Here is an 11158-nt window from a genome sequence, read left to right as displayed (position 1 = left end):
AGCTCCATGTAGGAATTTTAATTGGCCACAAAGCCACAGGTTACCCAACAATAAAATCTGCCCGGTGAGTCCTTTTATTCCTGCTAATTCGGTTTTAGTCTTGTCCTTTCTCTCGCTGGGAAAAAAAAATAAAAAATAATAAAAGCCATCACCTGAGCTGTGATTTCAGGCTCTGAGGTATCCAGAGACTCCTGTAATGAGCACCTATCCCTGCAAACAGGAGGAGCAGATCTGGAGGTCGGGGGAGATGTTTCATTTTGGAAATGTTCCCTTGCCATTCCAGCCATTCTAACGAGGGGTCCAATTAGTGCTCGTGACTTCGTCATCCATCCAGCGGGGAGGGGGACCACTGCTCTCATTTCCACCCAAGATCAGGGATCAGGAAGACAAATCACCCCTAATGGCACCTCGGGGAGAGGCTCTGCTCTTCTTTCAAGTAAAAGTGGCACACAGAGCCACAAATGCCACCTCAGCTGGGGACAGCAGAGCTCTCCAGCAGCAGCAGCAGCCTCCCCTCTCCCAAGCAACTGCATGTGCACAAAAACATTTATCAGGCTTCTGGCCACAGCTTTGACTTTAATTTTATTTTAAAAGTGCATTCACATGTAAATTGGCTTGGCCCGGGAGGATACAGGAACACAAGAGCCTTTTATTTCCTCTGCCGCAGCGCTAGGGAGGAATATGGTGAGCGAAGCAAAGTTTCCTCACCTCCAGGCTGCAATTCTGCAGTGAAGGAAAAGCAAGTCCATTGTTTCCTCCTGCACACAGCTGCTGGCTGTGCTGTTTTCAGCAGTCTCGTTCAAGCGAGCCAGATCAGAACATAAAAGCATGTTACATATCCCAGGGACAAGAACACACAGGCAAATGTCTTATCGGCTCTGTATTATCTGTTGTAACAGCAAGAAATAAATTAATAAGACTTTGTAACTGTGTCTGGTGATTTGCAACATGGTCCTGCCCCACATTCCCAGGGTCAAACCTGGTTTGGTAGCAAAGGATTCCTGGGGGGAGAAAAAGAATTAAAATGTGAAGTTGGAGATGACGAAAGGGCAAAGAAATACATGTGCTCCCCAAAACAAGAAGCTCTGGGATAAAAGCAGGTGAAAATCTGTTCCTTGCCTTATGTCACCCCCATATCTTGTGATGCGTTGCCACTAAAAGAGTGCAACACTCTCAGTCACCCCATTTCCAGCCTCCTTAGGTGCTGTCCCCCACTTGTCATCACCCAGCCTGAGCATTTCCCCTGTGATTTTGATGACACCCAGCCAAAGGATGCTGATTTCCTCTGCATCATCACAGGTGTTCCAGCCCCACGGGAAAACAAAACGCACTGACAAAGTGAAAACAGGCAACACGTTGGGTTGAGGCACCAGGGGTTTGTTTGCCAGAGACGGGGAATGGAAATGCTTGTGCAGATTTATAGACAGAGCTGTGACTCACTCTGTGTGTTTTAGGAATGAGCAGGTTGAAACGGGTGTCCTGATAGGAAGCATCCCACAGCTCGGTTCTGCTCTGGAAGCACAGGGATGATAGCACAGGGTTGGCAGTGTGTCCTCAGGGAAAACCCACTTGCCAACAAAACAGGGATGAATTAGAGTACTAAAACTTTGTGTTTCACTATATGAACCCTCCAACAACCCAACAGCTCCAGGAGCCCCAGCACCTGCTTCAGCGGCTGAAAGCAGAGGCCTTGGCTTTCTGCATCTCACTTCTCGTTCTGCACCCCAAACTTTGCTCCTGGGACAGCCAAGCATTGCATCCTGCCGATATTTTGAGTTTCCCCCAGTCTGGCAGCCCCGCTGCACCCCGAAGGGAGCGGGTGGATCATCCCCCGCTCTGCGCGTAGCTCCGAGGCAAGAGCCGAGTACCATCTCGTTCTTCCCGCTGCTGTTTTCCTGCTCCGCGCCGGGACCGCGGTTTGGAGCCGGGCCCTGGCCGCGGGGCTGCTGCAGGAGGCCGCGGTGCCCCTTTCCCCCGGCGGCCCTTCCGTTACGATCGTTACCGGGCTCCTGCCGCCCTCCCTCCGCTCCGCGCCGGCTCCCAGGGCCAGCGGCCGCCGCCGCCTTTGTGCCCCGGCCCGGTGCGGTCCCTCCCCGCCTCCCCGCCGGAGCCCTGCGGCGCATGCCTCCCGCTCCCCGGGGGCAGGGAAGGAAGCGCCGCCCGCTCCTGCACCAGCGCGGCGGGCAGCGGCGGAGCGGAGCCCGGCGGAGCCGACAGCCCTGCCCGGGCGCCGCCGACCCCCGTCCCCCCTGTCGGCCTCCTCTCGGCAGGTGAGCGGCGGGCGGGGGGCGCGGCCGGGCTCCGCCGCGCCGGCGGCCGAGGGAGCCCGGGGCCGGGGCCGGGGGCGGCGGAAGGCGGGAAGGGGCAGCCATGGCGGCGCGGGCAGGGCCCGGCCGGCCGCGGGCAGTGGGCGCGGCGCCCCGCGGGGGTCCCGCGGGCGGCGGCTGCGTGCGGGACCCGAGCGCGGGGGACCCGTCACAGCCCCTCCGGGGTGACCCCCGAGCTGGGGGTACCGTCGTGTCCCCTCACACAGTCCCTGTGGGTGCCCCCCGGCTTGGTGTCCCCTCACGTCCCCTCATACAATCTCTGTGGGTGCCCCCCGGCTTGGTGTCCCCTCATGTCCCCTCACAATCTCTGTGGGTGCCCCCCGGCTTGGTGTCCCCTCATGTCCCCTCACACAGCCCCTCTGGGTGCCCCCTGGGTTGGTGTCCCCTCACGTCCCCTCACACAATCTCTGTGGGTGCCCCCCGGCTTGGTGTCCCTTCATGTCCCCTCACAATCTCTGTGGATGCCCAGGTCTCCCCTCATGTCCCCTCACACAGTCTCTGTAGGTACCCCCTGTATGGGAGTCCCCTCATTTCCCCTCACAGAATTACAGAGGGTATCCCCACTCTCCTGGATGTGTGTCCCCTCATTTTCCCTCAGACCCTACCTGGGTGTCCCCTCATGTCCCCTCACACCCTCTGTGAATATCCCCTGGCTGAGTGTCCCCTCACGTGTCCCCTCACGGTCTCCATGGGCGCCCTGGGTGGGTGCTGGGACACAAAAATTCCCCCCGATCCCATGTAATTCTCACAGGACCCCCAGTCAAGGTGTGAGATAGTGAAGGCACCTGCCTCTTCCCTGAAAACTGTGGAAATAGGTTAATAGGAGAAACGTTAGGGTTTTATTTTTTAATGAAGCTGGGAGCTAAAGTGTGTTAATTGTGTTGCTTCAAGGTAATGAGGTATCCTAATTTCTTGTTTTTTGATCCTTAGCTGCTTATTACAAGGAAAAATGTTTTTAATTTATATTTGCCCAAGCAAAGACTGATGAATAATTGTCTTCCCTTGTCTGTTACCTTACTCTCAGTAAATAAATAGAAGTTTTGAAGAGTTTAGAGTAATTAATCTTTTAAAATATTTAATGCCACTGATTAATTTGAAACCAGATCTAGAGAATAGTTGACAACTGCAAGGTCAATGAGGTTTCAGAGGGAAAATCATGTCCTTGTATGTTGGCAGAGTCCAGTGCCACTGCAGTTGGGACTCACTGTGCTTGTGTGGAGTCTGGGCTTGAAGAGCCACCCAGCTGCTGTAGTTTTTGGGAATTACTGTCAATGGTCCTACCAAATGATGCTGCAGGTGAAGCCTTCGACCCTTAGGGGACCACGTGGAGGTGGTGAACTCTTTGGGGTGTTAACTGGAGTTTTGTGGATGGCTTTTTCCACTCTTCTACAAACCAAAGCTTCATTCTGTCTGGGGTTTCTACTGGAACACAAAGAATAGCTCCTAATCTTCATCCTGCTTTTGTGCACTCCCCAAGATCTATGTTTGCCAAGAGCTTTTATCCTGCAGTGAGGCCGGATGACTGATGTCTCGGGGTTATTGCTCTAGAGTGTGTTTCAGGAAGAAATAAGTTCCCTTTCCTTTTCTCTGAGCTGCCCCAAGTCCCTTGGCTGTGTGTGTTTAATGCCAAGTAAAAGTAAAAGTAAAAGCTAGTAAAAGCTGTGTTGGGATATTGTGTGAGATCTCTGCTCTCTGAGGAAGAGTTGCTTTGTGTCCCACCATCCCAGATGATGGTCCAGGTTTCTCCACATCCACCTGTCCTGCACCATGTGGACACAGCCAGTGCTGCTTTCGTTGGAAAACTGGAAAGCTGAGCTGTGTGGTCCTTTAAAAGGGCAGTTTTGCCAAAGGAAACAATGAGCAGAGTATTTTGCTGGGTTCTCCACTCCCACTAAGAAATAATTCCTTAAAATTGTTCTTTCTCTCCTGCCACTAAGTTTTCTGCGAAAATATTCAGGCAACCTCAATGCAAAGGGGTTTAAGCACACCAGTGCACTGAATACTATCACAGTGGGTACCTTTGTGGGTCTGGGCAGTGCATCATTATTCAGGAGCACATGCAAAAAGGACTGGAAAGCCCAGGAAGAATTTTCAGAAGTGAATTACCTGCATTGGGTTGTGATTTTGCCAGAAAATACTACAAACCACAGATGATGAGTGCTCTGCCTTATCCCCAGTGGCTGTGCAAGTGACGTTGAGGAGTAAATCCTGTGATTATCTGGCACAGTAGTTCTGGGTATTAATAATTTACAGTTTATGTTACCAGGATTATTTCATGGAATTTCTAGAAGGCACATGCATAATAAATATTTTTGGTTTTTCCTTTGTTTTAGGATGGAGGAGAGATCGGTCTGAAAATCTGTTCCATCGTGGACTTTGCTGTGGTCTGCTAGAATGTTCCTTATGGATGCTCCTCCTCTGGTAGCTCTTCAGACAAAATGGGATTCCTTTGGACCAGCAAGGAATTGTAGATACCCCGTTTGCTTCCCTGAATCCGACGGCAACGTCACCAGAACCTCTGTGAGCGCCAAAGTGCAGATGATCATAAACAACCTGCAAAGCCAAGAGCCTGCCCTGGGTATGAACCATGAGTGTGGCTGTGTTGTGCAGAAGAAACAGAAGGGAGAAAAAGGCACCAGAGTCACATCCAGCACCACGCTGCTGCGGAAGCATCCTCAGTACAGCCAGAGTGGGTGCCCTGAGGATTCTGATGACAGTGAAGTGGAAGAGAATGTTGAATTTGGGACTCTCCTGCTGGATTCTGACAGTGATGATTCTGTGGACCGAGGTATAGAGGAAGCCATCCAAGAGTACTTGAAAACAAAAAGCAAAAGTGCCCAGTCCTTGCCAAGGAATGCAGAGCGTTCTGAGAATGTGAGCAGAGACAAAAGGTTTAAGAGAGAATTCTCCCAGAACAAAGTGGCAAGTAACCTCCTCCCTGTGAAATTTAAAGCTGAGATGCTCTCTGAAGAGTACCTGTCTGACCACCTGGGAATTGGGAAAAGGCTCCAGCCTGCTTCTCCTCAGAGCATCAGCAGCGATGACTCCTTTGAACAGAGCATACAAGCTGAAATAGTGCAGTTCTTGAATGAGAAAAAGCAGCAAGAAATTAGTAAATGTGTTACTGAAGAGGATAAAAAAGATTCTCCTGTGAGATCTGTCCTGAAATGCAACAAAGAAGCAACAAACAGAGCAAACTGTGGTGCTATCAAGCAAGATTGTAATGCACTGCTCCTGAGACACCATCCCAAACTGCAAAAATCCAGTGCCCAGTCCAAGTGTTTGCAGTCAAAAATCCAAGCAGAGCCCAGTGATTTCAGCCAGGTGAACCAAGCATATCTAGAAATGGCCACTGCCAGCCAGCCCTGGCTCATGGAGCAGAATGAGGGAAGTGGAGCTCATTACTGGGAGCCGAGGGAAGCACTTACCAAGGAGAGCATGCACACATCTGACTCGAGCAGCGATGATGGCATCGAAGAAGCCATTCAGCTTTACCAGCTGGAGAAAATCAGGAAAGAGGCAGGTCATGCAGCAAACTGTGTCCCTTTGCAGAGGGAACAATTTGATCCAAAGGGTATGGCAGACATTTCTGCCAGCCTGACAATTAGCTCCACAAAAAGTGCCTCACCAGAAATCCCTAAAAACCCTATAAGCAACAAGAGAAAAGAAATTAATTCCAAGTCAACGGGATTAGAAAGCACCAGCAATGACTTTAATAAGCTGTTTAAACCACTGAAAAAAGCCAGACATTTTGCACTTCCAGAAAACAAGATTGCTGCTTGTGAGCTCACATTGCAGGCCTCTTGCAGAGCAGACACATCTGCAGAGCTCATGTGTGCAGAAGCTATCCTGGATATTTCCAAAACAATCATGCCATCCCAAATGGGAAGTGACAACAAATCCCTCACTGCAGACTCCTTCTTTTCTCCCCAGCTTCTCTCGTCCTCCCGTTGTGAAAGTGACAGCAGCCTTGTGGACAGTGATGACAGCATAGAGCAAGAAATCAGGGCTTTTTTGGCTCTGAAAGCACAGTCGGAAAACCTTGGAACAAAACCTCCCAGCCTGTCACGCTCCATCCAGATGCCTTTGCCTTCTGATCCAAACAACCTCACCGGGACCCTTCAGCCTGCTCTGCCCAAAACACTGAAATTATCCCTGAGTAGGAAAAGGAGACTTAAAAGGGAAGGCAGAGCAGCAAAACAAGGGGGGTCAAAGCTACCTGAAGAGCTGGAACCAGGACTTTTCCAGCCAGGTAACTATTCCAAATTCCCTGTGCTCCAAGAGGAGCGTGCCCTGAGCAACCCCGCAGAACTCCGGGATGCTCACAGTAATAAAGACCTGAGGCAGCAGCAGCTGATGTCTCCCAAACTGTCTGGCTCTGATGGCAGTAGATGTGTGTCCTTGGACTCTGTAAACCCTTTTCTGCAGGTTCAGAGTGGCACAAGAAAACTTACAAAAATCCCCATTCAAACCCCAGAGAGGGAGGGGTCGAGTGATGAGAGCAGCTCTCTGGACAGTGATGAGGACCTGGATAGTGCTATCAAGGATCTGCTATGGTCTAAAAGGAAGTTAAAGAAGAAATCCAAGGACCAGAAAGCTCAGTGTAAGAAGAAAGTCAGATTCAGTGAGACAGAAACTCAGCTGCTGGATGAGTTCAGTAGTCTTCAGCAAAATGAGTGGAAATGTAAAAATCCCTCACTGCTAAAAAGCTGCCTCTCAAAACCTAGGAAAGCTGTGAGGGAGAATGCAGTCAGGAGCCCTCCAGACAACATCAAGCTTCCCAATGACAAGCCAGAAACCATGAAAAACCTGGAGTTTAACTTACAGCTTAAAAAAAGCAATAAACCTAAACCAGTTTCAAACCAGCGGGGGGCTAAAAATAGAAAATGTGCTTTCCCAGCTGTGTCAGACGCCAGTGACAGCAGCTCAGTGGACAGCGATGACAGCATCGAGCAAGAAATCAGGAGGTTTTTGGCAGAAAAGGCTAAAGACTCTGCAAGCAATTCAGAGATGCAAAAAGGTGATGCAAGTCCGGACCTATTTAGAGCAACCAAACAAACTGGTAATAAAGGAAAAGCAAAGCAGCAGCCGGTGGAAAACGAGATTGACCTCGTGCTGGGTCAGAGTAAAAATACTGAGGTAGCTCAGCAAACTGAGGAGGTGAAGAGCTCTCAGAGAGCAGAAGGGAAAAGTGCAATGTTAGCTGGCAGTGGGAAATGTGCTTCCTCTGCCGAGAATGTTCCTACTACTGGTCAGTCAAAAGCTAAACAAGGACTGGGTGGGGTCAAAGGTGGTGCTGCTGGGGAGTTACTTGGGAATGCAACAGGTAAAAGGAATGTCCGTAACCCTGAGCCCCCAAAACCCAGCAGAAATGAAGGGTGTAAAGTGAGAAAAGTCATGAATGCGAAGCCCAGATCTAAAAGGAAGAATACCTTCCAACTAAAAATCTCAAGTAAATTTATTGCAGGTCTGAAATACGCCCGGGACAGGAAGAAATCGATGCTTTTGAACAAAAAGCAGAAAGCAGAGTGTTTGCTCACCCAGAGCAGTGCCTCAGGAATGGAGGCAGCTTCCCAGGACACAGATGTACTTAACCCCTTGCCAAAAGGCGAATTTAGTGGGGAAATTACACCAGCAATAACAGCAGCCAGTTCTTCTCAGAAACTCACTGTGGGAGGGGCGAGTCCCCATGTAGCAGAAAGCTGTGCAGGAGCTGAGTGTGTCAAAGAGGCAGCTGAGGGTAGCAGGAAGGCTGATGCTCCAGGGGATCAGTCCCACTCCAGCCTCCCCTCTCTGGAACAGAGCGTGGCAGCAGGAAAAGCTGATAAGGTTTGCAGAGAAACCTCCAGAGCTGAGAATACCCAGATGTGGATCAAGGAAGGAGATACCAACCAAGGCAGCTGGGCTGACTCCACTGCGGATCCCCCACGCCCTGAGTGCAGTGTGGGAAAAGCAGATAAAGTCAGCAGAGAGGCAGCTCAGCACAGTGCTCAGGTGGGCTGTAAGGGAGGGAATAACCAGCTGGACAAGAGGCCAGATGCAAGTTTAGCTTGCCCAAGGCAGGAATTCAATGTGACAGCAGCAGCAGTGTATAATAGTGGAGGAGCATGTGCAGATAACCGTGTGCAGGTGTGCATTAAGGAAGAAAAAGTTGACAGGCAGGAAGAAATTCAGGTATCCAGCTCCAAAATGGAAGGAAAAATACCTGTCCTGCAGAACAGGGAAGCTGCTAGTGAAGTACACCAAGGGCAGGAATTTTTAACCAAAACCTGTGCAAAATTTACTGATCTACCTGCAGGGGACTGCCCAGGTTCCCTCTTGGAAAAAAAGATTTCAAATATGTAAGTACTTTTTTTTTTTTTTTACACTAGCAGTCTTTTTATAAAATAACTCTGATTGTAATTACCTTGATAAAACTTGAGACAGGAAAGGAGAGGCAGTGGGAGATGCTGATACCTGTATATCATACACACACTAATGTGAAAATAATTCTATTTAACAGGGATATCACAGATAGACATTCGTAGCTTTTGTAGAATTTTGTAAATTATTTAAAACGCTCTAAGGAAATATTTTTTATAATGATTTTTAGGGCTTGCATTCCTACAGGATGCTGTAGTTACTGTAGATAAGATATTGGCTAATTACACTTTAAATTATGAGGCCTCTAATTGTCTCTCAAAGGGAAACCTGTTTGCGCACAGAATTTATTTGGGAACCTGTTAGGAGATCTTAGGAAAGCCTTGGATAGCAATGCAGATGATGTGACAGTGGCCACACCTGAGCTGCCTCAGGACAATCCTGTGGGGTGGGTTTTGCTTGGAGCTCAGATTTCCCACCCGAGGACTGTGGGATGAGGTCCCTGAGCAGAACTCGTGGCTGTGGAGATCCAGCCTGGAAGATACAAATGCAAATTCAGGTAAATCAAGTGGATGGCTCTGTCTGCACCTCCTGTGCAAAGGGATCTCAGCAGCTGCTCAAAATCCTTTTGAATACCCAGAACCTCCTGCTAGCAGATGATTCCAAGCACAATTGCAGTCCAAGACAAGTGAAGGAGTGTGTCTGTTCAGACAACGTGATTTCCCTGGATTTTCCTGGATTTCTGTACTGTTGGGCCTGCAGGGCTCAAACAATTCCTCGTTATTCTCAACTCTCTCATTTTGATGCCCTGCAGTAACCCAGAGATGGCTTTTGGTTTCCTCAATGAACTTTCTGGAGCTGAGTGCCCTTAACTTTCCATTTTCAGAAGTGGTTTTTAAAATGTTACATTTCTGTGAACTTTTCACTGACAATTTTGGTGCAATAAAGCAAAGCTGGGTTTGCTGTAGGAAGTCACAACACAAATGGATTTTTTCAGCCACGGATATTTTCAGCACTGTTCTTTCTTCAGGCTCTTTCTCTGCCTCCGTTTCCAGCAGCCAGAAAAAAGCAATTTTTCACTACTATCTTTTTATTTGTAGTGACTTTCAACGGGATTGAAGTAGCAATTCACATCACACACACAAAAAAAAGTGCCCCCACACTGGTTTTGCTGCAAATTCAAAAGGTATAAATTGGAGCTGTTGGCTCTTTCATTTTCATTTTTGTGTTGTGAAGTCCTTGGAGGAGTTTGTTCTCACATCTTGTCCCTGTGAATTGATCTGATATTCTCTTTGCTCTTCTGCAGAACTTCTCTCAGCCAAACCACCACTTAGCATCACTTTGTTTCTCAGTCACTTCAGGAGTCTTCCTCCAGGCTGGCCTTAAACTTGCAAAATGGAGCAAAAGCAGCCAAGACTGGATCCAGAATCCCATGGTGTCCCTGGTGTGATGCAGAATGTAGGCAAAATACGTTGTAGTATAGAGTAGTATCTGTGGCATGTAGAGAAATAAACATCCTTGGTGTGTTTATGCTGTGGTGCAGCTACGTTTGGAACATGTTTCTAGTGCTCACTTGGCATTTCTGACTGTCCAGCCACCTTTTTGTAGCCCTGGGGTCGGTTGGCCAGGTTGTTTAAAGGTCAGTGTGTTAGCTCATCTCCATTTTGTGGTAGGATACCTTGGAAAAGTGTTTTTTTCCGTAGCTCAGTGCCTGCACTCCCTCTTCACAAGTTTGTCTTTTGCTCTGCCTTGATTCCGTTGCAGGATTTGAGCCTTTTGTTTGGAATAGGTCAATAGGCTGCTATTTTAAACTAGAAGTTTTCCAAGTACCTTGCTTTAAAAAGATTAAACTGTATACTTAATTTTCCTAGAGATCTTGGAAGCACTCTGTACTGTTTGTATAAAAAGCTGAATGTTTCTCCTCAAAAGTTTTCAGTAAATCCACATTAAGACTTGAGAGGTGTCTTGTGCCCCTGTCACTGTGTCTGTGTCCTCAGTACCACTCGTGACCTGATTCACTCCCAGTTAAAATGCAATTCCAGTTACCTTGTGCTTTAAATAAAACCTGATTTCAAACAGCACTTTTTTTTTTTTTTTTAATTGATGAACTTGATTTGTATATAGGAACTGGTGTACATTGCTGAGTTTCTAATGTTTAATAAATGGGGTTCTGCCCATGGACCATGAAACTGGAGTGTTCCTATGGTTTGTGTCATCATCTTGAGCGAGTAATAACTTTTGTGTTCCCTCTTCTTCCCTCCTGACTGAGGATGTCATTATTTCTTTGTAACAAAAAAATGGAGGAGAATTTACAAAATACAAAGGGGTGGCTTTTGGGAGGTTGGAATGGTTCTTGTGGTAGCAGAACCCCAGGAGTTTTCTTTCCTGGTGTTTGTGGTGAAGAAGTGGAGTCTTTCCATGTGTAATTAAATATGTGTCAAGGAGCATCTCTGGAACTGGAACAGCCAGGG

The 11158-nt window shown here is 48.3% G+C and overlaps 1 protein-coding gene and 1 long non-coding RNA gene across 2 annotated transcripts; one reads left to right on the top strand and one right to left on the bottom strand.

The window, feature by feature from the left end:
- Positions 1–563: 563 nt before the first annotated feature.
- On the bottom strand, positions 564–2016 carry LOC148182656 (uncharacterized). The gene is made up of 3 exons (XR_015774387.1): positions 1869–2016; positions 1441–1512; positions 564–1001 (listed from the first exon to the last, which is right to left on the bottom strand). It is a non-coding gene; the product is annotated as an uncharacterized LOC148182656 (long non-coding RNA).
- A 144-nt stretch (positions 2017–2160) lies between these two features.
- PPP1R26 (protein phosphatase 1 regulatory subunit 26) lies at positions 2161–10904 on the top strand. The gene is made up of 2 exons (XM_005529208.3): positions 2161–2270; positions 4661–10904. Exon 2 carries the CDS (start codon positions 4722–4724, stop codon positions 8670–8672), a length of 3951 nt encoding a protein of 1316 aa, XP_005529265.2. The 5' UTR covers positions 2161–2270; positions 4661–4721; the 3' UTR covers positions 8673–10904.
- The last annotated feature ends 254 nt before the right edge of the window (positions 10905–11158 follow it).

The sequence above is a fragment of the Pseudopodoces humilis genome, chromosome 22, assembly GCF_049639895.1.
Source record: "Pseudopodoces humilis isolate 2021_Gansu_Grassland_sample_001 chromosome 22, ASM4963989v1, whole genome shotgun sequence".
NCBI lineage: Eukaryota > Metazoa > Chordata > Aves > Passeriformes > Paridae > Pseudopodoces > Pseudopodoces humilis.
Note: the sequence above shows the minus strand (reverse complement) of the source record. Positions and strands in the feature narration are given on the sequence as shown.